The sequence below is a fragment of the Camelus ferus genome, chromosome 13 (assembly GCF_009834535.1).
Source record: "Camelus ferus isolate YT-003-E chromosome 13, BCGSAC_Cfer_1.0, whole genome shotgun sequence".
Taxonomy (NCBI): domain Eukaryota; kingdom Metazoa; phylum Chordata; class Mammalia; order Artiodactyla; family Camelidae; genus Camelus; species Camelus ferus.
The window spans coordinates 23,438,425-23,466,269 of record NC_045708.1 but is presented as its reverse complement, the minus strand read 5'-3'; the positions used below and the strand labels follow the sequence as shown (position 1 = coordinate 23,466,269).

Genomic DNA, 27,845 nt, shown 5'->3' with positions numbered 1-27,845 from the left:
GCAGCATCGTGCTGCATAGATCAGAGATGGAGAGGTGGAGCTGGTGGTTGCAGGGGTGTTGAGTCGGACAGTGAGGCCAGTGGAGGGTAAGAGTGGGGAAGCAACTGAGCGGAGGGAGAGGTGGAGGGAGAGTGGCAATTCTGCTCAAGAGATATTTACAAAGGACAGCTCCAGATTTTTTTATTGAAGTGTAGTTGATTTACAATACAATGTTGTGTTAGTCTCTGGTGTACAGCATAGTGATTCAGTTACACAAACACACAGAAACATATACATTCTTTTTCAGATTCTTTTCCATTATGGTTTATTACAAGATATTGAATATAGTTCCCTGTGCTATACAGTAGGGCCTTGTTGTTTATCTATTTTAAAAATAGTGGTGTGTATCTGCAAATCTCAAACTAATTTATCCCTCTCTCCCCTGCTTCCCCTTTGGTAACCATTGATTTGTCTTCTATGTCTGTAAGCCTGTTTCTGTTTTGTAAATAAGTTTGTTTGTGTCTTTTTTTTAGATTCTGCATATAAGTGATATCATATGATATTTGTCTTTGTCTAACTTACTTAGTATGTTATCTCTAGGTCCATCCATATTGCTGCAGGCGGCATTATTTCATTCTTTTTTATGGCTGAGTAGTATTTCATTGTGTGTGTATCTCACATTTTCTTTATACAGTCATCTGTCAATGGACATTTACTTCCATGTCTTGGCTATTGTAAATAGCACAGCTCCAGATTCTATAGGGAACATCTCCTAAAAGAATGTGTACATTCATAGAAGGAAGAGATACATACAGTAACATTCTCTTTTGCACAGTTCTTCCCATTTTATTAAATGCTCTCAAATCCACCATTACATTTGAGTATCACAACATTCCAGTGTCATCATGGCAGAGCTGGTCATCCCAGCTCTACACAGGCAGGCTCAGGTGTGGAGGGTTTCCTGCAGCCTGTCATTCAGTGAGTAAACGTGGACGCCAAAACTCAAACTCAGGGTCTTCTGATTCTGAGTCGGGCATGCAGTCCACCGCAGCGGAGTCTGATATATTCCACCAGAGCACTGATCTGGCCCAGGGACTTGGGTGAGGCCTTGGGGAAGAGGCATAATATAAGTGGCCTCAAGGGACAAGTAAGATTTAACCAGGCAGAGAAACAGAAGGGTGGGGAGGAGTAGGGTCATGAGAAAGTAAGCAGTCAAGTCATGGGTATGAAACGTGGCTGGGTGGAAGGTGACTGTGGGAACTTCCGCCCTGGCCACAGGTTGGAAGCACAGTGCTCTTCCGTTGTCAGAAAGGGTACCTGCTTCAGGGCTCCACCACCAGGACCTGCCTCCCCAACCTGACCTGGAGTGGAACCCCACCCGACTGTGTCCGTGAGTGATGACTTGGCCTGCATCCCAGAAAACTCCTCTTGGCAACTCATAATCTACTCCTGCTGGGCATCCAGGATGTGCTTGAAAGCTCACAACTTCTCATTGAGACCAATATTGGTCTTTTTGTCATCCTTACTCCTTGGGGACCCACAGAAGACATTTCCACAAGAAAGCCTTTCTGATATTTGAAGGCAATTCCTATGCCTTAGCAAAGAGAAAGAAAGAACTTTCCCATGGCAGCAAATACTAGCAAGTACAATGCCAGCCCTCAGGATGAAAGATTTCAGGCTTTTGACTACAATGACTCCCCTCCCCTCAGGAAAAGTGCTGCAGGCTTAAGTTCCCATAGGGTTGGCTGAGCCAGTGTCTGCATGATCTCCATCTGGGCCACTGGTATAGACATCAAGGCTGGGGTGGAGTGGGAGTTAGGGAGGGGATGCTGGACAGGAAAGGGGCCCATAAGGGAAAGGAAGGGGAAGTTCCATCGAGGAACAGGGGAGCAGGGGAGGGACCTCCTGAAGACCCTAATCCCACGCCCAACAATGTTTTTCCTCTCATCCAGCCCACCACTGCAGGCAGCCGGAGACGCCAACCCATGCCAATGTCGGGGCCCTGGACTTGCCATCCATGGGCTACACACTCATCTATTCCTGCCAGGAAGGCTTCTCCCTCAAGGGTGGCTCCGAGCACCGCACCTGCAAAGCAGACGGCAGCTGGACAGGGAAACCACCCATCTGCCTGGGTGAGTGCGCCCCTCGCTCAACCTCTCTGGGGCCCGAGGCCAAGGGTGACAGCTGAGCCTGAGTGAAAGGGGGCAAAGGAGAAGAAAGAAAGGTGAATTCCAGAAGCTGGATCCTGCTTCTGATTTTCTGAATCAGAAAGTAGAGTCTAGAGATGAAACCAGAGCAGTCTAAAGAGGCACATGGTGAAGCCACCCCCAGTTTTATTTGGCTGCTTTATGCCTGAGCTTAAACATCCCCCCAGGATTATATTTAATCATCAGGCTGAGAAAAGCTCTTTGTTCCACCAAACTGGAGTAACACATTACACATATCGTACCCTTGATAAAACAGCACCCACTCACAGATCCCTCAGGATAACCAAGATGTCCCAGACCTCCCTCCTCCTCGTCTTCATTCATTTGTCTCTATTGAGCATTCCCACTGTGCATGCCTGTGCTGGGCATGTGGGATGGGGAGGTGGAAGATACAAACCCTGCCCTAAAGGAACTCACGTTCAGCTGCAGAAGACACACACATTATCAGACAGAACAGTACCTTCAGGAACATAGGGATACACTGAATACTTGGAGGGGGGATGAGGAGGAAGGGCACTAGTTCAGCCTAAGAGGGACAGGGAAGAATCAGGGAAGGCTTCCTGGAGAAGGTGATCTGAGTCCAGTCTTAAGTGAAGAATGCAGCAAAGATAAAGGATCAGTCTGGTGCTGGGATGGTGCTCAACTCTCTCTTACAGGTGGTGATCTCACAATATTCCAGGCATTGTTCTAAGTACTTTGTGTGTACTAACTCATTTAATCCTCACAATCACCTTTGAGGCAGTATTACTCATATCCCCACTTAACATATGAGGAAACTGAGGCACAGAGTGGTTAAGTAACATGCCCAAGGTCACCAACTGATAAAAGGAAAGAGCTGAGATTCAAACTCTGCAGGTGTAACTTCAGAATCCACATTCTTAAGTACTTTGCTGTCCTGCCCCCCAGAGAGAGAAGGCTTCAGGCTCACAGCCTTGATCAGAGCTGAAATTTAAATATATTTTCATTGTATGAGTTGTTGTCAATTTCTTTTATTTATGGAAAGTAATATTTTTGTTCCACATAGGGTAGTGATAAAGGTCTCTTTTTTAGAGTACGTTGATTTAAGTTTTTATTGTGGTAAAATATTCAAAACATAATATTTTCCATTTCAAGCGTACAGTTCAATGGCATTAAGTACAACCATCACCACCATCCATTTTCAGACCTTTTCCATCATCGCATTAAACAATAGCTCCCCACTCCCCTTCCCCTCCAGCCCCTGATAACCTCTGTTGTACTTCCTATAGCTATGAACTGCCAATTCTATGTACCTCATGTTAGTAGATTCATACAATATTTGTCCTCTCATGTCTGGATTATTTCACTGAGCATTATTTTTTTGAGGTTCATCCATGAAGTAGCAGGTGTCATTACTTCATTCTTTTTTATGCCTGAATAATATTCTATCAATGGATATGCCACATTTTGTTTACCCATTTATCTGCTGATGAACATTTGGGTTGTTTCTGCCTTGGGGCCATTATGAGTAATGCTAAAATATATAAATGTCTATATTTTTGTATGGACATATGTTTTCAGTTCTCTTGGGTGTCTATCTAGGAACAGAATAGCTCAATGTTTAACAGTGTAAGGAACTGTCAGACTGTTTTGCAAAGTGACTTTAAATTTACATTCCCACCAGCAAGGCACCAGGGCTCTAATTTTACTACGTCCTTGCCAATACTTGTTATTGTTTATCTTTTTGAGGACAGCCATCCCAAGTAGGTGTAAAGCAATATTACATTGTGGCTTTCATTTGTACTTCCCTAATGGCTAAAGATGTTGAGCATCTTTTCATTTGTTTGTTGGCTATTGCTGTATCTTCCTTGGAGAAAAGTCTTCTCAGATCCTTTGCCCATTTTTTAAAATTGGGCTATTTGTCTTCTTATTGTTGAGTTGTAAGATTCCGTTTTTTATCCTGTTGCTTTCTTTTCTCCCAGCTTTATTGAAGTATAATTGCCAAAAAAAAAAATAGAAATATATTTAAAGTATACAAGATGATAATTTGATATACATTGAGAAAGGATTCCCACCATGAAGTTAACACATCCATCACCTAGCATATTTATCTCTTTTTTTGTTTGTTTGGTTTGTTTTGGTGAGAACACACAAGTTCTACTCTCTTAGCAAATTTCAATGCAGTATTACCTGCTATGGTTACCTGGTTACACATGTGTGTCTTGTAACTGAAAGTTTGTATCCTTTCACCAGCCTCTCCCCATTCTCCCCTCTTCCCACTCAGCCCCTGGCAACTACCATTCTACTCTCTGTTTTTATGAGTTTGACCTTTATTCTTTTTAGATTCCACATATAGGTGGTAACATACAATATTTGTCTTTCTCTGTCTGGCTTATTAGCATAACGCCCTCCAAGTTCATCCATGTTGTCATAAATAGCACGAGTTCCTTCTAAGACTGAATAATATTCCATGGTATGTATACACCACATTTTCTTTATCCGTTCATCCATCAATGAACACTTAAGTTTGTTTTCATAATTTGGCGATTGTCAATAATGCCGCCATGAACATGGGAGAACAGATATCTCTTCAAGATAGTGATTTTATTTCCTTTAGATATATATAAGTGGGTTGGCTGGATCACATGGTAGATCTATTTTTAATGTCTTGAGGAGTCTCCACACTGTTTTCCATGGTGGCTATACCAGTTCACATTCCTGCTGTTTAACCCCTCAGCTGAATTTCCCGTGTCAGTTATCACATCTTCAGTTCAATGATCTCTATTTAGTACTTTTAAAGTATTTTCTATCTCTTTGCTGAAATTCTTGCTTTGTGCATTGCTCTCCTGACCTCAGCAAGCACCTTTATGACCATTATTTTGAACTCTCTATTGGGTTATTTTGAACTCTCTATTATGATGAGTTTCTGGAGATTTATCTTGTTCTTTGGTTTGGAACATTTTCCCTGGTTGATTCATTTTCCTTGATTCTCTGTGTGTGTTTCTGCTCGTTAGATAAAACAGGCAGCTCTCCCAATCTTGACAGACTGGTCTCGTGTGGAAGATGACCCTCATTCATCAGCCCAGCCCAAGCTCCTAGGTGCCTCTCAAGCCTTTGTTATTGTCTAAGCTGCCGTCTTTGTTCTTAGTGGCTCCAGCAGTTGAGGGTGTACCAAGACCCAGCAGTGTCCCACAGGGGAGGACCACAGTCAGCACCTAGATGCAGGCTGATTAGCAGACCCTCAGGCAGCAGCTGGAAAAGTATGTAGTCAAACCCTTCCAGGGGGAAACTGGGAGGCGGGAGTTTTACCTGCTCCGTCAGTATGAGCCCAGGTATATAGCCACAGGGGTCTCTACTGCATCCATTTAAAACCGGCTTGTTTGCTGTAGTCCTGTGAAACTCAGGAATGCAAGCCCCACTGGCCTTCAGAGCTGGGTGCCTTGGGCACCCATCTATCAAAGGTGCTGGGTGTGTGGGACAAACTCATCACTCCAGGGAAGTGCTGGGAGCTGGGGATTCCCTCCTCCTGGTTGCATGGCGCTGTGCCAGGGTGGGGGTTTATGGCCAGAATGTGTCTCACCTTTCCTACCCGTTTTGATGTGGGTATTTTCTCAGTCTCACAAAGTGTAGGGGTTACTAAGCTAGTTTCTGGATTTTTCTCAGAGAGAATTGATCTGTCTCTCCGCACATTCAGTGTGTCTGTGTGTGGAGGGGCATTCGGGAGCCTCCTATGTCACCATCTTGGTCCAGAGTCCCTTCCAGAGTTCTTTATACATCTAGAATATAAGACCCTTATCAGATACATTATTTGCAAATCTTTTCCCCATTTTGTGGGTTGTCTTTTCACTTTATTTTTCTTTTTAATTTACAATACTTTCTTGTTTCATTCATCACCTAATATTTAAGCTCTGTTTTGTCCTGTGTTAAATTTTTTCAGATGAGTTTTTTACAGTTTTATTGAGATATAATTGATATACAAAAACTGCACGTATTTAATGTATGCAACTTGATGAGTTAGAATTTTTTCACTTAGTGAAATTTTAATTTTGATGAACTTCAATTTATTTATATTTTCTTAGCTTGCTTGTGCTTTTATTATCATATCAAAGAAACCATTGCCTAATCCAGGGTCACAAAGATGTGCGCCTATGTTTTCTTCTAAGAGTTTTGGGGCCCAGATTCACGCTATTGCATGTGACTATCCAACTGTCCCAGCACCATTTGCTGTAAAGACTATTCTTTCCTCACTGGATTGTCTTGGCACCCTCTTCAAAGATCAGTGGACCACAAATGTGTGAGCTTTATACCTGGGTCCTCAAGTTTACTCCATTTGTCTGCATAATTGTCCTTATGCCTTTATCACAAAGTCCTGATTTCTATAACTTTGTAGTAACTTTTGAAGTTGGGAAGTGTAAATTCTCCTTTTGGCTCTTTTTCAAGATTGTTTTGGCTATTCTGGGCCCCTTCTATTTCTATATGAATTTTAGAATTGGATTGCCAATTTCTGCAAAAAGACAACTAGGATTTTGATAAGGATTGTGTTGAATCTGTAGATCAGTTTGGGGAGTATTGCCATTTGAACAGTATTAAGTCTGTTAATCCCTGAGCATGGGCTATCTTTCCATTTATTTAGATTTTTAATTTCTTTCAGTGATGGTTTATAGTTTTCAATGTACAAGTCTTGTACTTCCTTTATTTTTAATGCTATTATAGGTGCTTGCATTTAAAAATACAAAATGCTTTAGATGCAGTTGAATCTCAACTCAACCCCTTTCTATAAGACCTTGGGCAGGCCCCTTACCTCTCTGCCTCTTAACAAGTTTTTCTTCTGTTAAATGAAGACAATAATGTCTACCTCAGTTCTGAGAGAAAGAGTAAATGAAGTAAGTGCCTAGCAGAGTGTCTGGCTCATGAAATGCTTTCTCCTTCTTTGTTCCCTTCATCTTATAAAACCTAAGACAATAAAGGCATTTTGTTGAGAAGTGTACCTTCATGGAGTCATGGTGGAAAATTGGTCCACAGCCTGCTGTGTACGCAAACATAAGCTGACCTCCAGAGCTGGAAGGGGCGTGCTGAAGCTCTGAGGCCTCCCAAAGAAGACAGAGGGGGGAGTCCGCCCTTACTTGGCGACAAGATAGATATCCCGGTTGTTTCTCCACAAAAGGAGAAAAGACATTAATATTTATTGACTGTGACTTTCATGTTCATAACCTCATGTATTCAGCATAGCCCTGTTAGATAGGTTTTAGGATTTTCTCACGTTTCAAACAAGGAGACAAGACTCTGAGTGGTGAAGGGACCAGTCGAGGTCACACGATCACTAAGGAGCACTGTGGGGACCGAACCTGAGGGGTCGGGCTCAGGCCCAAAGCCCTCACCTTTGACTTGGCCTTTGCCTGGGAGGGCTTCTCAGTCTTAATATCATCACTCCAGGGGACGGAAGCACCCCACTGAAACCCCCACCCGGGGACAAGGATTTCACTTTTGGTTGTTGGAAGGCCCTCCTTTGTGCCAGGCCTCTGGGACGAAAGTGCTTTTCAACTAAGGGTCCTCAACAGAGGCTCTTGGCAGATCTGTGTACTAGGATGGGAAATAGACATCTTTACTTTCCCTTTACCTCTTACTGAAATTTAACATTTCTTTAATTTAGGGTGTAGACAAAAACTTGTAGCAGTGTTAGCAATACCTGTGAATTTGTCACCAGCAGAAGTGCAGAGATCTTCATGTCACACTACAGCTGTTACTGGTATCATGATGTAGTGTTTGTGTTCCTGACTATTCCAAGACTATGACAGTTGCTGGACCCACTGCTGATCTTGTTATTTAATGTAGTAATCAAGAATCACATATAACTGTATTCTACTTCTTGGTTTAATGCTTCAATGACTGTAATTGATCAATAGATTTCCTTTTAACTCTTTACTGTTCTGAGGGGGCTCCTGAGCATCACCAGACCATCAAAGTAGTCCGCCTCCTGGTCTAAGAGGATGAGTCTAAAGCAAGATCTCAAAGAACCCATTGACCTCATGTCAAAAAATGAGGCCATTGTTTTTCCAGTAGAGCAGAGACCAGAGGCTGAACCCACTTTCTTCCATCTCTTTCCCCAGCAGAGGTCCGGGCCAGCGGGAGACCCGTCAACACTGCCCGAGAGCCTCCGCTCACCCAAGCCTCAGGTATGTGTGGTCCAGATCTTTGACTCAGGAAACTGGTATTGCTTCCTTCACCTGGTTACCCAGAAACGTGCACATGAGTTTCTGAGAATTCAAAGGAACGGCCTAAAAACTCCATGGAGGCCAGCAGATTTCCCCACCCACCTCCCGACCCAAGGCAGACCTTAGGAGGAAGTGAGCTTGAAGGAAGCAAAAACCACATCCAGAAGAGAGAGCCAAGGCATTTGAGAAGCACATCCAGAGCGCTGAGCTCTGGAGTTACTGATCACCCCAACCCCTCCTGGTACAGGGCCTGGCCAGTATCTGGTCACACAGACACACAGACCCAGGCCCTGCCCAGGGAGCTTGTTGGAAACGGTTACGATTTTAAGACAATTATTGTGTCTTTCAAAGTGTGACGTCCAGAACTGGACACAACTACAGGTGTGGCCTGACCAGTGCACAACTATTCTAGACTATCATATCCTTTTGTGAACCTTATACTTTTATTTATTATATTAACACGTGTACTATACAAGAAAGAAGACTAGATTTGGCCTCATACTCAGTTCTAAGTTCCATTTTGGTCACTGACCAGCTGTGTCCTTGGACGAATAAGCTTCACCCCTTGAGCTTCGGTTTACCTTTCATTAAAATACGGGATCCTCACACTCTCCTTAGAGAATATTATAAGGATACATAATAATTTTAGTAGCTAATATTCATGATGTGCTTTTATGTGCCCAGCATCGTGTGGCACAATCATTTAGCCCTTATAATAGCCCTGATGAGGTGAGTGGAGAACTGACCTGCTTTACAGAACTCCAGGTGTGCCCAGTACAGGTGAGGAAGTTGAGGCTCTTACACATGATCCAACAACTGATAAGTGACAGCCAGGATGAGCATCCAGGTCTGCCTGACTTCATTCACCCAAGTTCCTGTCTACCATGTGATACTGACATCGGTTTCTCTCTTTCTTTTTTGCTTTCTCCATCTTTTCAACCCCTTCTGTCCTCTTTCTTTCCTTTAGTTCATTTTCTGTCTCTCTCTGTCTCTGTCTCTCTCTCTCTCTCTCCATCTCTCTTTCTTACTCATTTTCTCATTTTTTTCTTACCCACTTTTCCCCTCTCTCTTTCCCTCCACCCATCCACTCTGAGACACAGAGGGGGCCAGAGCACCCCACCACCTCCCCCGTGCTAGGTGTTGGGGAAGATAATCTCAGGGAGGGAACTGGGATCAGTCACCAGGTGTCCTCAATTCTACCGGCGCACATGAGGGTCCCTCTCACATCTGTTTCTCAATTCCTCTAGTTCCTGGGGATGTTTTTGCTAAGAATTCCCTATGGAAAGGGGCCTATGAGTACCAGGGGAAGAAACAGCCAGCCATGCTCAGAGTGACTGGCTTCCAGGTCATCAACAGCAAGGTCAATGCCACCATGATTGACCACAGTGGTGTGGAGCTGCACTTGGCTGGTAAGGCATGCCTCCGGGAAAGCCTGCAGGGGGTGAGCGTGGGTGCGCCACAGTCTTTTCAAGGATGAGTCTACTCATTGTATTGTCACGCAAGGCTCAGCCTCATCTGGCAGGAGGGGGAAGAGGGAGTGTCTATTCTTCTTTGTTTCCACTATAAAAGCACCACAGACTAGAGGGAATTGGTTAAATGCCAAACATTAATAAATTGAACATACAGAGAATGCTTACAAATAAAGAGAGACTGATAGCCCTAAAATCGAACAAAAATATGGGCAGAGAACTCCCAGAAGTCAAAGTACAGACAGTTAATAAACAAATGGAAAAATATTTTTTAGCAATAATCCAAAAAAAAAAAAATAAACACAAAATGTCACTTTTCACTTACCCGACTAAGATTCTTCTTTTTTAAGCGACAACCCTTAGTGCTGGTCCATGGAAGGTACTGATGCAGTGCTGGTCAAAGTATAAAACAGTGCAGTTCCAGGGAGTAATCTGTACCATGAACCATGAAAATGTTTGGACCCATTTAATTACACTTCTAAGAATTTTTATCATGAGAAATGGTTATAGAGGAAATGAAACATTTATGAATAAAGAATGTTCACATTACAGAGCTATTTGTATTGCATAAAAACTGGGGATTAGAAACTGTCTAAAAAGAAATAGATAATTGTGTATGCTGGATAAAATATTATGCCAATTTGGGAAGAAATATACCCACCATAATGCATTTAGAATGTGACTCCAGTTTTTTTCCCTGTTTTACTGGGATTTTTTTTTTTTTTGAAGAGTAGTTGATTGACAGTGTTTCAGGTGTACAGCAAAGTGATTCAGTTACACAAATATATACATATATACATATACAGATTCTTTTCCATTATAGCTTATTAAAAGAGATTGAATATAGTTCCCTGTGCTGTACAGTAGGTCCTTGTTTATCTATTTTATATACAGTAATGTGTATCTGCTAATCCCAAACTCCTAATTTATCCCTCCCCTCCTTCCCCTTTGGTAATCATAGTTTGTTTCCTATGTCTGTGGTGACTCCAGTTTTTAAAGGAAAAAATATATATATTCATAAGAAAGAAAATTGGAAGTAATGACACCAAAACATTAACAGGGGTTATTTCTCAGAAGTGGGATCAAGAGGAAATTTTCTTTCTTCATGCGTCTCTGCATTTTCCAAGATGTCCCCAATTTTCAAATTTTCTATACTCAGAAAAACTAAATATCTTAGAAAACAAGTGTTCATTGACTAGATAGGTAGGTCAGTGAATGCACGAGGGAAGGACTGTACACACTCAGATGCAACCCCGCAGGCAGGTCCTAGCCACTCCTTCATGTGTGCACACACACAGCTGAGCATTTCGTAGTCACTCATTTGCTCTCAGACATTGTCCTAAGCCCATGTACATACACCTGGATACACCCCCTCCTGCATTCCTGCAGCCACTGACTTGTAAGCACATCCATGCTTTTACTGACCCATTAACATGTACAAAATCCTATCCCCTTTATTCTCAGAGGAAGTCAGGTGTAGTCAGGAGCACAACCACCAGGCAGTAATCCTGCTGTTCATTAACCACATGTGCACATTCTTGTGTGCCCTCACATCCAGCCCACGCACACTCACAGGCCACACGATACTTACCCAATTCCAATTATACATGGGATTTTTCTATCAACATCTGCACGTGAAATCGCACACAGACACTCACACCCACAGACCCCCAAATCTGGGTTTTGAAATTTTCCCAGATCTTTCAAGTGTACCCACTGAACTTTCTTTTCCCAGGAGTTTACAGGAGAGAAGATTTCCATCTCCTCCTCCAAGTTTACCAGATTACAGGGCCTGTGGAGAGCTTCGTGAATAAGTTTAAAGATGACCAGTGGGCTTTAGATGGGCATGTAAGTTCAGCAAAATCTCCTTCAGTCCTTGACCTCCCTGTGCCCTTGCCCCATCCCTGATTCCCAGATCACTGGCAGGGAGGAGGAGGGGAGGAAGGTGGTGGGAACTGTTAGGATCAACATGGAGACTGGGGAGGAGGTTTTCTGTGGGGCGAGGACTGGGACCAAGGAAGTCCTCATCTGCTAGTGAAGCGAGCAAAGGAAAAGATAAAAACGACCAGAGGCTGAGAGTGCAGAGTTCAGGACATCTGAGCAAGATGAAGCAGGTTCTGATGTTTGAGCAGAAAGCAAGGAAATGGAGGTCAGCTGGACAAGAGTAAGTTCAAGCAAGTTGAAGGTCTTGGTGTGGTGATGGGAGCCCGGAGGAGCTGGTGAGTCCCTGATGAACACTGAGCATCTTCTCACATTTGAGGATGCACGTGGTGTGCCATTTAGCACCGCTCAAGGGACCAGGACCTGGGGAAAAGGAGACAACTCTTTTGCATTCCCTTGTGGGAAAGACTTGTTACATTCAAGGGCATTCTTGAAGTGGAATCCAGGTCCCCAGTGAAACTGCTTTGCCCAGACCTTCTAATTTCACAGACAGGGGAATAGAGCAGTCACCTGTCACATCCTCAGCTTCCCTGACTTGGAAAATTGGAGCTGAAAGAGGAGGGGTGGAAAGGAGGAAGAGGTCTTGCAGCCAGAGGAGCAGAGAGCTGAGGAGTCAGGGTGCATCCTCGTGGGTGGTACGGGCTGGTAGAGGACTGTGGATTTAGTGACTCTGCTTATAAACATCTAAGAAGAAGCAAGTGGCTTCTCCAAGGTTGGGCACATGGGGTCCATTCCTTGGGATTCTCGGGAGTATCCTGTGGACCCCCTTGGGTATTCCAGGCTTGGCTAGCATCAGTAGCAGGAGGACAACAAACTCCATCATGCTGGGACGGTGGCCAGAGGTCAGAGAACAAGGGTCAAAGTTGGGAGCTGAAGCTAGAGTGTTAGATGTAAATGGAGCTCCAGAGGGCCAGGAACAGCTGAGCAACTGCCTGGGACAACAGTCAACCATCAGGCCCACTTCTGTGTCCCCCAGGACATGTCTGGGGGGATGGGAGGGGAGGTCAGCCTAGAGCATAACAGACAGAGGGCTGCACCCTGGGATGGAGCATGAGTTGGAAGGGAAACCAGTAGCACAAGCATCCTCAAGGCACGCCCTCAGCTGAGCAGCCCCCAGCCCACAGATTTGCATGTCTGTGTCTGGTCCATGAGCATCACGAGGCAGGGGCAGAGGGAGCACGGAGCAGTTCAGTCTCCAAGTCCCCGCCCCTCAAAATTAATAGCTATTGGAACTGGAATGAACCCTCCAAAGTATGTTCAGTCTGCAGTGGGTGCCCCTGCCCCACCCCAGCACCTCGGTCGTGCTCCATCCCGGCCTGGGTGTAGGCAGGGAGTCGATGTCGGTGGGGGTGACGCCAGCCCGTTTGGCAGCGTGTACCTGGGAGTGTGTCTCTGGCCTGGCTGGCAGGGCTTCCAGCTCCTTCTAGCATGCCTCCCATCTCACTCTCTCTGCTGCCACCATCACAGGTCTCCTCAGAGTCCTCCGGAGGCACCTTCATCTACCAAGGCTCTGTCAAAGGCCAAGGCTTCGGGCAGTTCGGCTTTCAAAGACTTGGTAACTAGCATTTGTCCCTGGGGTGTGAGCTCAGCGGGAAGAAACCAGCATGTGGGGATGGAGGGTGGGGATTGGTGGAGTTCAGCAGTCTAAGACGGGGGTTCTTAGCCTCTTTTGGATCAGGGACGCCTCTGAGATTCTGATAAAAGCCACGGAGGAATATCTCCCCGGAAACAAGGACAATACACAATGCATACATTCTGCCTTTACCAAACAGTTTCATGCTCAACCCTAGACTTGAGAGCCCCCAGCTGAAGGGACACTGGGTCTCAGATATGTCCCCACAACACTATCTGGCCAGCCCTGGGGCATCCCCGAGACCCCCCGAGCATTGCTCTCAGGGGAGTCTTCCCTCAGTCCTGGGAAACTGGTGTTGCTGTCCTCATTTTCAGATGAGAAAACTGAGCTGCAAGGAGGCTTCCTTCCCTAGTTCTTCCCTGGCATCTTTGTGCCCTGCCTGCATCAGTGTCAAGCAATCTTACTCCAGAGATTGGCCTTGACCCGGAGCCTCTAATGGGAGGAAGGGCCGTGTTCTGACTTCTCAGAAGCAGTGCAGGAGGAGACAGGAGGCAGGCATGGGGGCTTGAGCGCCAGCTCTGTACACCCCGGGGCTGATACCACCAGTCGTCCTGCCTCCGCCTGCCTGCCAGGCAGTACCTTGTGTTTTCACGCAGCTCTGACCTTCAGAAAACTTCTCCTTGTCTCAAGTGGAAATCAGGTTCCCACTCCACCCTGCTCCTCCTCAGAGTTGTTCTGAGCTCCACCCTCTTGAGCTGCATAAAGAAAGAGCCTTTCCTCTTCCATACAGCAGCCCTTCAAATACTCAGCCTTGCACACCAGAGAGACCTCAGGAAACCCAAGTTCTTGTCCTGGTCTCACAATTAACTCCTAGCCTCCCAGAGCAGACCGGTCCCTTCGCAGAGCCCCCTCAGTTAGGTGGGGCACTTAACAGGGGTCCCAGCTCGTCCAGGGGACTACAGAACCCTCCCAGTCTTGGGGAGGGAGGGGGCAGGGAGGAGAGGGACCCTCCCGAGGCAGAAGCTTCAGCACCCCCTCTCCCACCCCAACCAGAGCAGTTCTGTTACCGGGAAAGGGGAAATAAGAATTACCTTGGTTCTTAGTCACCCAAAAAAAAAAACCAGAATTTTTAATGAGAGACAGACAGCGTGATATAAGCAAGATTTTTATTAGTAAAGTAAAAAAGTAGTAAAAGATAGTACACTCCCGAAAACAGGACGGGCCAATCCAGGAGAGGAAAAATGGCGCCGATCCTTTGTTTTTCTGTCTTATATCCTGGCTTAGGGCCATTTTTGTGATTGATTGATTAACTGCTCAGGTTCTTTGAGTGATCAAGCTGATTGTCAGCTCAGGTTCCTTGTGCTTAGGTTGATTGACAACTCCGGTTCCTTGTGCTCTGGCACGCCCATCCCCTTTGGGGCAGGTTTTTACCCCTGAAGCTACACAGAGAAACCTATGAGTGGGGGCTCAAACTGCAATGTTAATTGCATTATAATGAGCACTGGGTCAAGTTACACCGGGGCCTTCTCTCATACGCAGCTGCAGCATTTTGATTTTAACTGGCTTCTTTTGCTGGCCCTCATTTAGAGAAAGTAAAAATCTCTGGAGTTCCTTATCCTGCTTGCAGACATAGGGATTGTTCCTTTCCCCTTCCTCTCCCCCTTTCTGAGTTGTTCCTTTCCCCTTCCTCTCCCCCTCCCCAGTGCTCATTTCTATCTGACTGCTTAACAGTTCCATCTTTGTCTGTTTCATATTTTGGCTTCTTTGTAAGGTTTCATGGGATAAAAGGCTCCTATGGCCAAAAGACATTTTGAAACTTCTAAAGGGCTGCACTCTTTTAAGATTTTATTCTGGGACCCCGTTTCAGGTTCTCCTGTAGATTGGCTTCCCTGGGACTGACCTGCACACTTGAGACCCTTCTCCAGGGGGATGTCCAAGTGCATGTGGAAGGCAGGTGGGGGTGGTGGTGCTCTGGGCATCAGGCCTCTCCCTAATGAGCTGGAGAAGGTAGTGTCCCAGCCGCAGCCTCCCCTTCCGTGGCAGCCACTGTGCCTGACCTGAGGTTTCTGCTTTGGGATTTTGCAGACCTCAGGCTGTTGGAGTCAGACCCCGAGTCCATCGGCCGCCACTTTGCTTCCAACAGCAGCTCGGTGGCGGCTGCAATCCTGGTGCCCTTCATCGCCCTCATCATTGCGGGCTTTGTGCTCTATCTCTACAAGCACAGGTGAGTGAAGGGACAGGCCCGGGAATGGGAGGTGACAGGGCAGCTGCCAGACCCCCTCCCGGCGGCTTCTTGGCTCAGAGCTGCAAACGTCTGAAGGGAAGACTGAACCCCCCCCCCTTAGAGACCTGAGTCTCTCCTCTTTTGACATCTGGGTTACACTCTCTTATTCCCAGGAGAAGACCCAAAGTTCCTTTCAATGGCTACGCTGGCCACGAGAACACGAATGTCCGGGCCACGTTTGAGAACCCCATGTACGACCGCAACATCCAGCCCACAGACATCATGGCCACTGAGGCGGAGTTCACAGTCAGCACGGTGTGCACAGCGGTATAGCCCCCGGGCCTGGCTGCCCTCGCCTCCGCCACCGAGAGCCCCGCCTCCGGCAGCCGGTGAGAGGGGGGTGGGAGGTGGCCGTGCACCCGGGACAGCCCCCCACAACAGACACGGCCAGTAAGAGGGCCCGTGCACTAGCACTGCCACGTGCCAGCCACGGAGGCACCGCCCCACAGCTCAGACCGGGACTGTGGTTACCCGCTTTGCAGATGGGAAAACTGAGGCACAGAGAAAGGAGTTAACTTGACCAAGATCACACAGCTCACAAGTAGCAGGGCCAGGATCCAAGCCCAGGCAGGCGGCTCCAAAGAATGTGCTTTTAGCCATTGAGCTCAGCAAATACACCCAGTAGGTGTATTAGTCAGAATTCTTGAGACATACATACTTAAATACATACAAATATGCATACACTTACCTATCTAGGGGGAGTATATATGGACATATTGCACGTATACATATTTATGTGGTATATATAGACATAAAGAAAGAGGGAGAGGGATTGGCTTAGTGACTGTGGTGCTGGCAAGTCTGAAGGGCAAGCCTGCAGGCTGGAAATTCCATCAGGAGTTGTGCTCTTGAGTCCAGAGGCAGAATTCCTTTCTGTCGAGGGGACCTTAGCCCCTGTCTCTTAAGGCCTTCAGCTAATTGGTGAGGCCCACCTGCATTAGGGAGGGTCATTTGCTTTATCCAAAGCCTACTGATTTAAATGTTAATCACATCTAACAAATTCCTTCACTGCAACATCTAGACTGATGTTTGACCCAACAGTGGGCACCTGAGCATCCCGCCCAGCCCAAGGCTCTCCCGGAGGGCCCCCCGCCCACTTCTGACACCCCCCCCCCCCCCCGCAGATCTGGAGCACAGAGAATGGGTTGCTTGGCTCTGGAAAAAGATGCATGAAAATCCACACTGAATAGACACACATACATTTTAAATGAGTGGCAAGGTGATATGCTTCACAAGAGCTAATGGCTGAAATTAAAATAAACCCCACACAGGGATGTCATTGAGGCCTGCGGGGTCAGTGAGTAGGGCGCTTGGGAGCAGGGCTGTGTTATGACCTGCATGGACCCCTTCCTCTGTTTGAGTAATATCTTAACAAAGATACTTTACAACTCTGTTGTTATAAAGATGAATAGAATCCAGGCTGGATTCATTATTCCATGGCCATTTTTATTATATTCATTTTTTTTACCTTCTGATTTTGGAAGAAACTGAAAAACATTTTTCTGGGCCTGTAAAAGTGTAGCAGCCGTGGGTCTCCTGTGGTAACAGGTGAGTCGGCCCTGCCTGGGAGAAAAGTAACCTTAGGAAAATGTGTATTCTTCCACGTCCCTTCCCTGCCTACACTCCCACCCTCAGTTTGGGAAGATTAAAAATCAAAGATAAGATCAAGGCAACTAACTGTCTTTCATTCTTCCCCCTTCAACCCTTCGCTTTGCCTCTTTTCTCTTACCTTCTGCTCGCCGTCCCCCTTCTTTTACAAACTCTGGTGTGATCTGTGTTCCCAGTTCTCCAGGGGACAGGAAGTAAGCTCACCTGAGCACAGTGCCCAGTGCCCATCTTCGTCCGTCTCTCCGCCCGTGTCTGCTACCGCTGGGACTTGGGCCCTCGCCCTGCCACCATCCGCACTGCCACCCTGGAGAGGACTCCCACTCCGCCCGGACTGGGGGAAGGAAGTTATGGATCTAAACTAGCAAAGGATTTTGTGGGTGTGCACGTGTGTGGATGGGCCTGAACACACACAAACACACACCTCTCCTCCATTTGAGTCCTACGGAAGAGACCACAGAAGCTTAAAAAAGAGAAATGGGTATGAAAGATGTCCCGTGCCCTGCTCCCCACAAACACAGAGAAGAAGTGAAGGAGAATAAGGCCCATTGGCCTGGAAACCAACATGCCCACCCCTCTTGTGCAGACACAGTGGCTGTGTTAGCAGGATGCCTTTCGAGGCGGGCGGTGGGTACCCAGAGACCAGCCGTCTGTAAACTGACAGTCCTGGCTGCAGAATGCCAGCGGGGATTACCCCAAGGGCAGAAAACAATCCTAAGAAATAGTTTGGAAATCAGTTTCTTTATTTTTTTCTAACGTAATTTTCTTGAGTTCTAAACCAGTGAATAAAAAGGCATTCTAGGTCGAAGGTAACACTGAAAAAGTAGGGCACGTCAGGGGAGGTAAGGGAAGGAAGCCGGCCATGAGCCCAAGGTCAAGTCTGACTGTCAACTGACAAAGAGAAGAGAAAAAAGAGAGTTGGCCCAAACAGGGACACCAAGTCTGCAGGCATCGGAGAGGTGAGGGAAGGGCCAGGAAAGCGAGCCTGCCCCAAGGTCCAAACAATAATGGGTGCCATGTACTGAGTTTCTTCTCTGTGCCTGACACTTTAGGTGTATCATTTCTAGACCTTCCAGCAACCCCAGAATGTAGAACATCTGATTCCGGATGGATGAGAAAGCAAAAGCCCAGAAAAGTAAAGAGACGTCACCCACACAGTAAGTGTGGAGTCAGGTTACAAACCCAGACGGGTCTGACTCCAAAGTCTACTACACCAGCTGCCAGAAACCCATGTCTCAAAGGGGGACCAAAGACTGGGGGGAGCAGATGAATCTCTAAGTAGAACTGTGGCCAGGGCTGTTGGGCCAGGCAGGGGACCCATGTGTCCTTCTGGGTTCCATTCTCTCCACCTTGGCAGCATCAGGGCAAGGACCCAGTGCCCCAGGCTTCCTGGAGCTGGTGCCAGCCCCTGGGCTTCCCGCAGGACCCTGCCATAGCAGACAGGACCTAGGAGCTACTGACTGAAAAGAATGAGGTGGGTGAGTCACACTCGCTCCAACTCCTTGCAAGTAGGTTTGATTTATTTTGAGTTTCATCGTGCTTGGGTCATTGATGAATTCCATGTAAGCATTGCTGAGAAGCTAATGAGTTTAGAAATAAAACTGTGGCACTTAGAGCCGCTTTCTCTGTCCTCGGGAAGGTCCCCACGGGCTTCAGCCCCTGTGCACATGTGACCGGCTGGCCTCAGATGTTCATAACGCATATTGAAATGACAGATAGAAGCACGCAGGAATGGAGTGGTGGGGATGCCCGGTTTGTAAGCATATTCTGAGCTGGAACCATGAAGGTGGGCTAAAGTGAGAGGTGTCAATTTCCAGCAGATGCAGCTGGGTCTGGCCGTGCCAGGGGCCCAGCTGCCCGCATCGCTCCAGGTCACAGCATCCCTGGGCGAGAGGGCCAGTCCAGACAAACGCACTCACACGCTCATCTCTTTCTTTTTCTGGAAGCAAGTGCAGGAAGCTCTTTGGCTGCTCCCTTCCCCCTTCTTATTATGCTCCTCTGAGACCAACCACTGGAATCTTCCTTCAGCCCCACCTCTGCCCCTCCCCTGTGTCCCGCTGTGAAGTCCCAGGAGATGCCCAAGGAGCACATGCTGGTGGGGCACACAGCACTCTGCTGTGCTTTACCCTTTCCCACCTCTGGCATTTTCTCTCCACCTCCAGAGGCTTGGAAGCGACCAGGGCAGACTAGGCCCTTCACCCACCGTTCTCACCATATACCCACCACCATCCCATGAGGAAAAAAAAAAAAAAAAGTAAAACAAAAACAAACAAAAAAATCTTTTGTACAGAGATATATTTTTATTATACAAAGTTTGTACAGTACCAAAAAAGAAAAGAAAAAAAGGTGTAAATTTTTTTTCATTATTGTAGGTAAACGGTAGTGGAAGCCTTTTTTGTAAATGTAATAAAATGTATAAATATGGTTTTCAGAAAACATCAAGTGCTGTAAATATGTAATCTACACACCTTGGCTTGTCTGCAGTATATACATTTAATTTATCTGTCTCTGTATATGAGGCTTCCTCCCTGGGGTCCTGCATTATTATGGTACTTTCCTGAATTTGAAAGCAATTTTAAATTTTTTGAATTCAAATAAAATATAAATTTTTGCATTGGTTTTCTTACATTTTTATGGCCTTTGTCATGGCTAGGGGCAAGGGTTTGTTGCGGAAGGAGAGGAAAGACACATCTGCGACTAAAAGCCAAGGGTAGAAATGTGGACATCTCTTTCTTAAACTTGTGTTGCCTCTGCTACATTTTGGGAACCCCCAGCAAAGTGATTGATAGTGCACTATATGTAAAAAATTAACTTGAAATGGATCAAATATCTAAACAGAAGACCTAAAACTATAAAATGCTTACAAGAAAATATAGGAAAGCTTTGTGACATTAGACTTGGCAGTGATTTCTTGGATATGACACCAAAAGTATGGGCAACAAATTTAAAATAGGTGAGTTGGACTTCATAAAAATTAAAAACATCTGTACATCAAAGGACACAACTGAGTAAAAAGGCAACCTATGGAGTGGAAGAAAATATTTGCAAGTCATATGTCTGATATGGGATTAATATCCAGAATATATTAAGAATTCCTATACTCAACGACAACAAAACCAAAGCAACAAAAACATATAACCTGATTTTAAAATGGGCAAATGACTTGAACAGACATTTCTCCAAAGATATAAAATGGCCAACAAGCACATGAAAAGATGCTCAACGTCACTAATCATTAGGGAAACAGAAACCAAAATCACAGTGATATCCACCTCACATCCATTAGAATAACTACTATCAAAAAAAAAAAAAACCCACAGAAAATAACAAGTGTTGGTGAGGATGTAGAGAAATTGGAATCCTCGTGTACTATTGGTGGGAATGTAAAATGGTGCAGCCACTATGGAAAACAGTGTAGAGGTTCTTCAAAAAAATTAAAAATAGAACTACCATGTGATCCAGCAATCCCACTTTTACATCCAAAGGAAATAAAATCACTATCTTGAAAAGATATCTGCATTACCACATTCATGGCAGCATTATTCACAGTAGTCAAGGTATGGAAATAACCTAAGTGTCTGTCAGTGGATTAAAGGATCAAGACAATGTGTATGTGTATATACATACAATGGCATAAATAACAATAAATAAATTTTTAAATTATAGTGGTGCCCAGGTCAGCTCAGGGCAGGATCCTGGGGACAAAGAAGCTGCTCCCCTTCGGGGATGGGGCCTGGCCTGGCCTGGACTGAGGCGGTCAGTGCAAAGGATTTGTAGCCTAAAGGGCAGGTGGGCTTGGGCAACAGGAAATCTACAGCAGAGAAAGGCTAAAACAGGAGGACCATCCAGGAGGAAAAGCCACTAAAGAAGGAGTGAGGGAGAAAAGGAAAGACTGACGAGAGCTAGAAGCCTCCTTCTCCAAATTAAATATCTATTAGGAGTCATCATTTTATATGGAAAATTCACCCAGACTGCCTTCTGTTTCCTGACTCCCACTACCCTTCACTTTCGCACTGCATCTTGGCCCCCCTTGTCCCTCGATCACCTGAATCATCAGATTTATATGAACTTTCCCAGTTTTAAAAAAGGCATCATGTCATCTGGGACATAACATCTTGTATTTATCTCCTGTCCACAGGGAACCAGCCGGGTAGACCCCACCCTCCCATCAGGGACATTAGGTAGCTTGGCTAGGATTCAGGGTTAGGAACTGAACTGTTGTAAAACACAGGCAACTGCTGGATTAGAAGCTGGGAGAGCCAAGTAGCAAGTATTAAATCTGAGTTCCAAATGTAAATTTTCCCCACATCCACTTTACAATAAATTACAATTTCTAGACACCCCTCAGAGTGAGGAACACTTCCGAACATCATGCTAGGACAGGCTTTCATAAGCCTAAGGACATAGATAGAGGGGACAGTGCCTGTGAGACAAGCTACACTGTCCCTAGATCACCCAATAACAAAAGAGAGTGCCCTTGAACTAACAAAGCAAATAACCCAAGTCACTCCATCCCTCACTCCAATAGGATCACCTGTTATCGCTGGTCTAGAAAAATCCTATACATTTATTTTATCACAGGCAGAAAAAGGGTACTCAACACATCTACAACATTTCTATAAGAATAAAACAGAAAATAAGTAATGAAACATTTTAGCTAATGAAAACACTCCCCCAAAAGATAAACAAAGGAGAATACTTTTTAAAAAGAATTTCAACATTAAATATAATTAAACAGCCAGTTGCAAATATTACAGTACAACACAAATAAGAAATTCAAAAACTCAGAATAGAAATGGACTTATAGCAGGAAGAAGTGAAATGAGAGCTTACCAAAAAAGGACATATCTTAGAAATTAAGACCAACCTGTGAAGTGTCCGAGGAATACTAGACACAGAAAGTATAATAAAGGGCATAGTGGAAGAAAATTAAAGCATTTAAGAAAACAAAAATCAATAAAGAGCAAAAAAGGATACGCATAGACAACAGACGAAGATAAACCAATTTATGTGCAATAGGAGTCCCTGAAGAAGGAAATATAAATAACAGAACAGAATTAATATATATAGTTATATGCTAAGTAAACGTTCCAGAGCTAAAAGAAAATCTTTAACCTATTTATTGGAAGTCCCACCATGTTCTGGGGAAATTATCCAGGAATAGGCAATTCTGAGACATAGCCCAGCAGAACTATAAGGAAAAAGAAAACATTTTCGTGATCCAGTTTAAAAATTAAGTCAGTTGCAAGGAAAGAAAATCGGGTTGTCATTCGATTTCTTAAGAGCAACACACAAAGCAAAACAGGACCGAATCAATGTTTTCACTTTTTTTAAGCATCAAGACGATGAAAATACAGTATTAGATATTTAAGAACTTGGTGCTATTTTACTCAGGAGCCCTTCGTCAAAAATCTAATGGGAGGACAAGTTTTATCCAACCAAGTGATAACTGGAAAACTTCAGCCAAAGGACTGGCATTGATAATTGATTATATCGAAATCTAAAATGAAGATGGAGATAAAGAAATGTAAATGTCATATGTCTAACAAAGTGGAAATAATATAATTTATTAATAGGGAGAGAAAAGGGGGCTGTAACAGGAACTCATTGATTGCCACATAAATATTAGGGGGGAGCCAAATGATGGTATAAGGAGGGATTTTTCAAAACTCAGCAATATTGACATTTGGGGCTGATGCTTTTTTCTTGTAGGGCTTGACTGTCCTGCACATTATAAGTTGTGCACTGGCTACCCTGGTCTCCACCCACTGGGTGCTTGTAGCTCCCCTCCCCCAGCTGCGACAACCAAAATGCTTCTAGACACTGTCAAATGTCTTCTGGGGAGCAAGACTGACACTCATACACGCATACCCTCCCTCCATTGAAAAACCACTGATACAAAGCTAATAAAATAGCAAGGACATAAATAGAGAAAAAGAGGACTAAGGGTATTACATAAACGTATTAGTATATAGAAAATCACTGAAATAAAAATACATACTATTCTAAATATTAATACATGTATTTTCCAAGTACCCAGAGTATCACATTGTGAGAGAACCAGTAAATATAACAAAATGCACGAAGTAAATACAACATAAAATAATATTGTTGCCAAAACATGGCCTCCGTATCCTGTTTACTGAGTTGAGACTTAAGGAGAGTTTTGGATGAAGTAGAAAAGGCAGCTTTATTTCTTTGCCAGGCAAAGGAGGTCACAGTGGCCTAATGCTTCTAAGACTGTGAGCCTAATGGGGAGAGAAGGCAGAGGGGTTTATAATAAAATCCAAGAGTTCAAGGGGTGGAGCTAGTTTCCACAGAGATCGCATACAGGATAACAAATTGTTGCAAACAAATTTTTGCAGATGTAGTGGTCCCCTTCCCTCTGCTGGGTATGAAGTCCACCTCCAGCTTTGGGACTCTTACTATTCTTCTACCTGGAACAAAGGATGCATAGGAATGGGGTCTATAGAAGAGAGCTCTAGAGAAAAAGCTGTGCTAAAGTCAGGTTGACAAATGTTTTTAGCCTTTTAAGCAGGCTGAGGCCTGGGACCTCCTGCTGCAGATTGAGGCCTGCAGCTCAAACAACAGGATACAAGGAAACCACAACGGCTTAAGAGGAGGGCACAGGGGTCAAGAGGAGGTCACTGGGGGCAAAAGCCGGGCACTGAGCATGATCCCTGCACACAGCAGCACCATGAGGGGGTTGGGTGGACCACCCAAGCCTCCCTCCTCTCCAGCCCAACCCTGGTCAGCAAGAGCATGAGGAAAGCCCTTTAAACCATCATTTAGTTACACAATTGCAAACACCATTACAGGTATCAGGTGGTCACTGATGACAGTAGGGTCCTGCTCCGTTACAGTATGACAGATCTGAAAACATACCACTTACATCACTAAATGTAATTAGGTTTATGAATGGGCAAAGGAAGAGCCAGCATGTGCAAACAAGGAACCAGCGATCACCATCTTGGTATCAGACAAGTCTGAACTCAGGCTCAAAGGCATTAAAGAATACAAAGGAGGACACTTTATAACACTGAAGGACACAATTCACAACGAATATATAACAGATTATTAACTACTCACCAAATAAGCATCACCCACGTTCACAAAGCAGAAAGTAGAAGATGCAAAGAGAAATAGAAACACACCAGTCATAGGAGCTTTAACTCATCTCTCTCAGAACACAAAAGATCAAGGTAACAACCACAACAAAAATGTATGGTTGTAGAAGACCGAAACAAAATAATCATAAGGAAGTTTTTGTGAGATAGGCCAGGAGCTGGGACCCTTACCAGAGTACTTGCACCTGGACAACAATTGACAGAATACAAAGAAACTATCAGGACCTAAAAATAACTGCACACACTGCAATTGGGGCAATTATGAACAATAAGATACAAAAAGGCCACAAGCCAACTGCCACTTCTGAGTAACCAGGAGAAGCAGGGTACTGTGCATGATCCCTGCACACAGCACCGCCAAGGGGGTGGGCAGACCACCTCAGCAACCCCTCTAACCCTACCCCCAGATCCCTCCCCAACCCTTACCCCATTTAAGCAACCAGTTCACCCGCATCAGAGGGGGAGCAAGGGAGCCTGATACCTATTTTCACTCCCTGGTGCTGCAGCACAAGTCCCAGTAAATCCCTGCCTGAATTCTAGTCTGGCCTTTTATCAATTTCTATTGATTAAGGAGTCCAAGAGTTGGTAACAAATACATGTCAAACTGCAACTCGGTATTAGAGAATATTCTTTTTGAAAGAGGCATGACCCATTCATAAAAATATTCCTCATAACTGAGAAAAAAGACTAAAAGCATCATAAGCAAGTAGACAAAAACAATGAAAAGAAAGATAAGCAAAAACTCTTAAATATATGAAAGCTCAGTTTCACTCCTCAGAGATACAGTTTCTCACCTATTAGATTGGCAAAAATCCAAAAGCTAGACAGCACACTCTGCTGACAAAGATGTAGGGGAAACACCCTCAGATGCTGCTGGTCCGATTCTTATGAAGCAGAATTTGACAATGCATAACAAAATATAATGATTTATGCTTTGACCCAGCAATCCCACCTGTAGGAATTTTTCTGAAGATATACCTCCTCAAATATGAACTAACACACACACAAGGTTACTCTAGCAGTATTATTTATAAAAACAAAAGACCGGAAACAACCTCAGTGTATCAAATCTCAGGAGGTGACCCGTGTATAAACTGTTAACACTCTTACTATACCAAGAGTACATTTTGGTACTCTGTGTAGGAAAGCAGAGGACTAGATTTACAAATTGAAAGCAAAATGAAATAAACACACCTTCTTATGAAGTTGGAACGATCGTAGGAAAGGAACTATGTCAAATGGTTTTATAAATACAGTAAATTAACTGTGTATCCCTAGCAGGGTAGAACTAAAGGCAAAAAAAACTGCAAACAACTAACTGTTTTCAGAAATCATATTGATGATGATAGTGTATTGTTTTGTGTATTATGAGGGAAAGCACATGAATAATTTTGTTAGTGTTGGGAACCAGGATTTTTCTCAGAGAAGAAAGGAGATTCATGTTTAACATAGATGAGGTTAAGTCAAACTCTTTAGTCCTGAATTTGAATCGGAAATATCACTACAATCTCAGGATGTATTTTATCTTTAAAATACATGTATGTATGTATTATTCCCAAGAACAGCAAAAGAAGGAAATCCCCCTCCAAATCCATAGTATGAAAAAATAAATCCCCTAAATTAAAAATAAAATGAAGTAAATGAGCCTAACAACAAAGAATATTGGTAAATAATTATTTCAAATTATTTGTAACACAATACCCTGTCTATACATCTCTGGTGGAATGCAGTCTAAGAACAAAAGGAAGGGTGCGGTGGATGTTAGAACCCTGGCAAGGACTCTTGGTCATCTTTGGTCTTTGCTTTTATTTCAAAGAAATGTAGTTTTAAATTTTATGATATATTAATATTGAGCATTATATAAAAATTACAAAAGAACACCATAAAAATCTGTAATTCTAGCACCCTGATATTACCATGGTAACTTTCAAAGTGCTTCTGTTCCCACATCTTTGTGATATTACTCTTGTCACCTAGCAATTTATTGTGGGCATTTTAATATGCATTGTGTTTATGTATTTTTTTCACATTTTAACTAGCTGCTTGGTTTTCTGTTGCCTGCTGGTACTATAATTTGTATTAAATTCCCCTTTATTGGATGTTTCAATTATAGAATGTTGTATCATCATATAGCTGCCATGAACAACCTCATAGCATGATTGTTGGACATTGTTTAGGACCTAACTGACCATGAATTTATTATGGTACCAATCTTTCTGATAATGTTTTTTTTTTACTTCCAGCAAAAATCAGCAGCATGGACAAGGTAATAGAGGCTGCATTATTGTATTCTTAGATGACTGAGTTTATGCCAGGCAGACGTAACAGAAGTCAGCAGGAAGAAAAGCAAGGATATGGGTAAGAAAGGTTGAAATTCTGAACTGTGGCACTTAAGTTGGGTAGAAAGGGATATGAAGACAAGAAGGAGGTGATAGGTTGAGGAAAGAATGTACTAGAGACCAAAGGAAGAGGAAACCTAGCTCAAACTAACTTAACAAGAAAAATGTACTGGCTCACATCAGAGTCTGGCAGCCAAGTGGGCATTGGCTTAGCCAGTATCTCCAGCTCCGTTTCTCCTGGATTCCTTCAGCTATACTGTGTGTGTGGCTGTGGCTCCAGGCAGCCTGGTCCCAAGGTGGTAAAGTTCTGAAACTAATTTTCTAGTCCCACCCCGCCAACCTGCTATTTCATCTCCTTGGCACAAATTGGGCCATCCGTTTCTGATCATCCATTCATCTCCTGTCATCACAGGAATGTCATGGCTGATTCGCTGATTATGCTCCAAGATGGAGAACAGGACAAGGAGAATGGGATTACCTTTGGAGGGAGCAGGCTGGAGTCTGGAAGTGGGAGTAGGGGAAGCCCTGGGGCATGTGGGCTTCATGGGAGGAACGAGTTGCCTAAACAAAAATTACGAGAAAGGCAGGCTTCTGTAAATTTGGTGGTGCAGCAAAGGTCAGGTGAAGAGACGGAGGCTCTAGGGATTGGTCAATGTAGAGCAAGATTTCTAAAGGACTGGAATGGACGGGTTTCGGGGAAGGGCAAGAGTCTGAAGAGGCTGGCTCAAAGAAGCAGCAGCCACCCAGGGCGTTATAAGAGGTTGATCAATAAAATCAGTGGTGTGAGGAGGTGCTGGTGGAGGCAGTCCTGACACGGCACTTCAGTCTCAGAGAATTCAGATATAGTTATTTCTTATTCTCTGGACAGCAAGAGGAGGTCCAGGAGAGGATGTGGAGCAGTAGCTCCCTGCAGAAGCACACGTACCAGAGGGTGAGGAACAAGAGAACTGAGTTGGGCCATTTGGCTCTCTGGGGTGGGCAGCACTGGGTGGACTTCGGCCCTGACTCAGTTTACAGGTCAGACAGGATAGGAGTCCCTGCCTGTGTGACTGGGGCAGGCAATGGAATCCATCTTCCACACCCTAGAATCCTGCAGAGACCAAGAGTAAATCAACAAAGTCCACAAACTGTTAAGTGCTGGAGAGGGTGTG

At 44.5% G+C, this 27,845-nt stretch overlaps 1 protein-coding gene across 1 annotated transcript in view; it reads left to right on the top strand.

The window, feature by feature from the left end:
• CSMD2 (CUB and Sushi multiple domains 2) overlaps nt 1–19,762 on the top strand; it is a 473,825-nt gene extending 454,063 nt beyond the window's left edge. The window contains 9 exon segments of the mRNA XM_032495868.1: nt 1,258–1,369; nt 1,932–2,111; nt 8,252–8,317; nt 9,604–9,765; nt 11,561–11,673; nt 13,234–13,321; nt 15,425–15,563; nt 15,737–15,952; nt 17,408–19,762. Coding sequence (XP_032351759.1) covers nt 1,258–1,369; nt 1,932–2,111; nt 8,252–8,317; nt 9,604–9,765; nt 11,561–11,673; nt 13,234–13,321; nt 15,425–15,563; nt 15,737–15,896 — 1,020 coding nt within the window. The 3' untranslated portion in view covers nt 15,897–15,952; nt 17,408–19,762.
• Nucleotides 19,763–27,845: the final 8,083 nt, after the last annotated feature.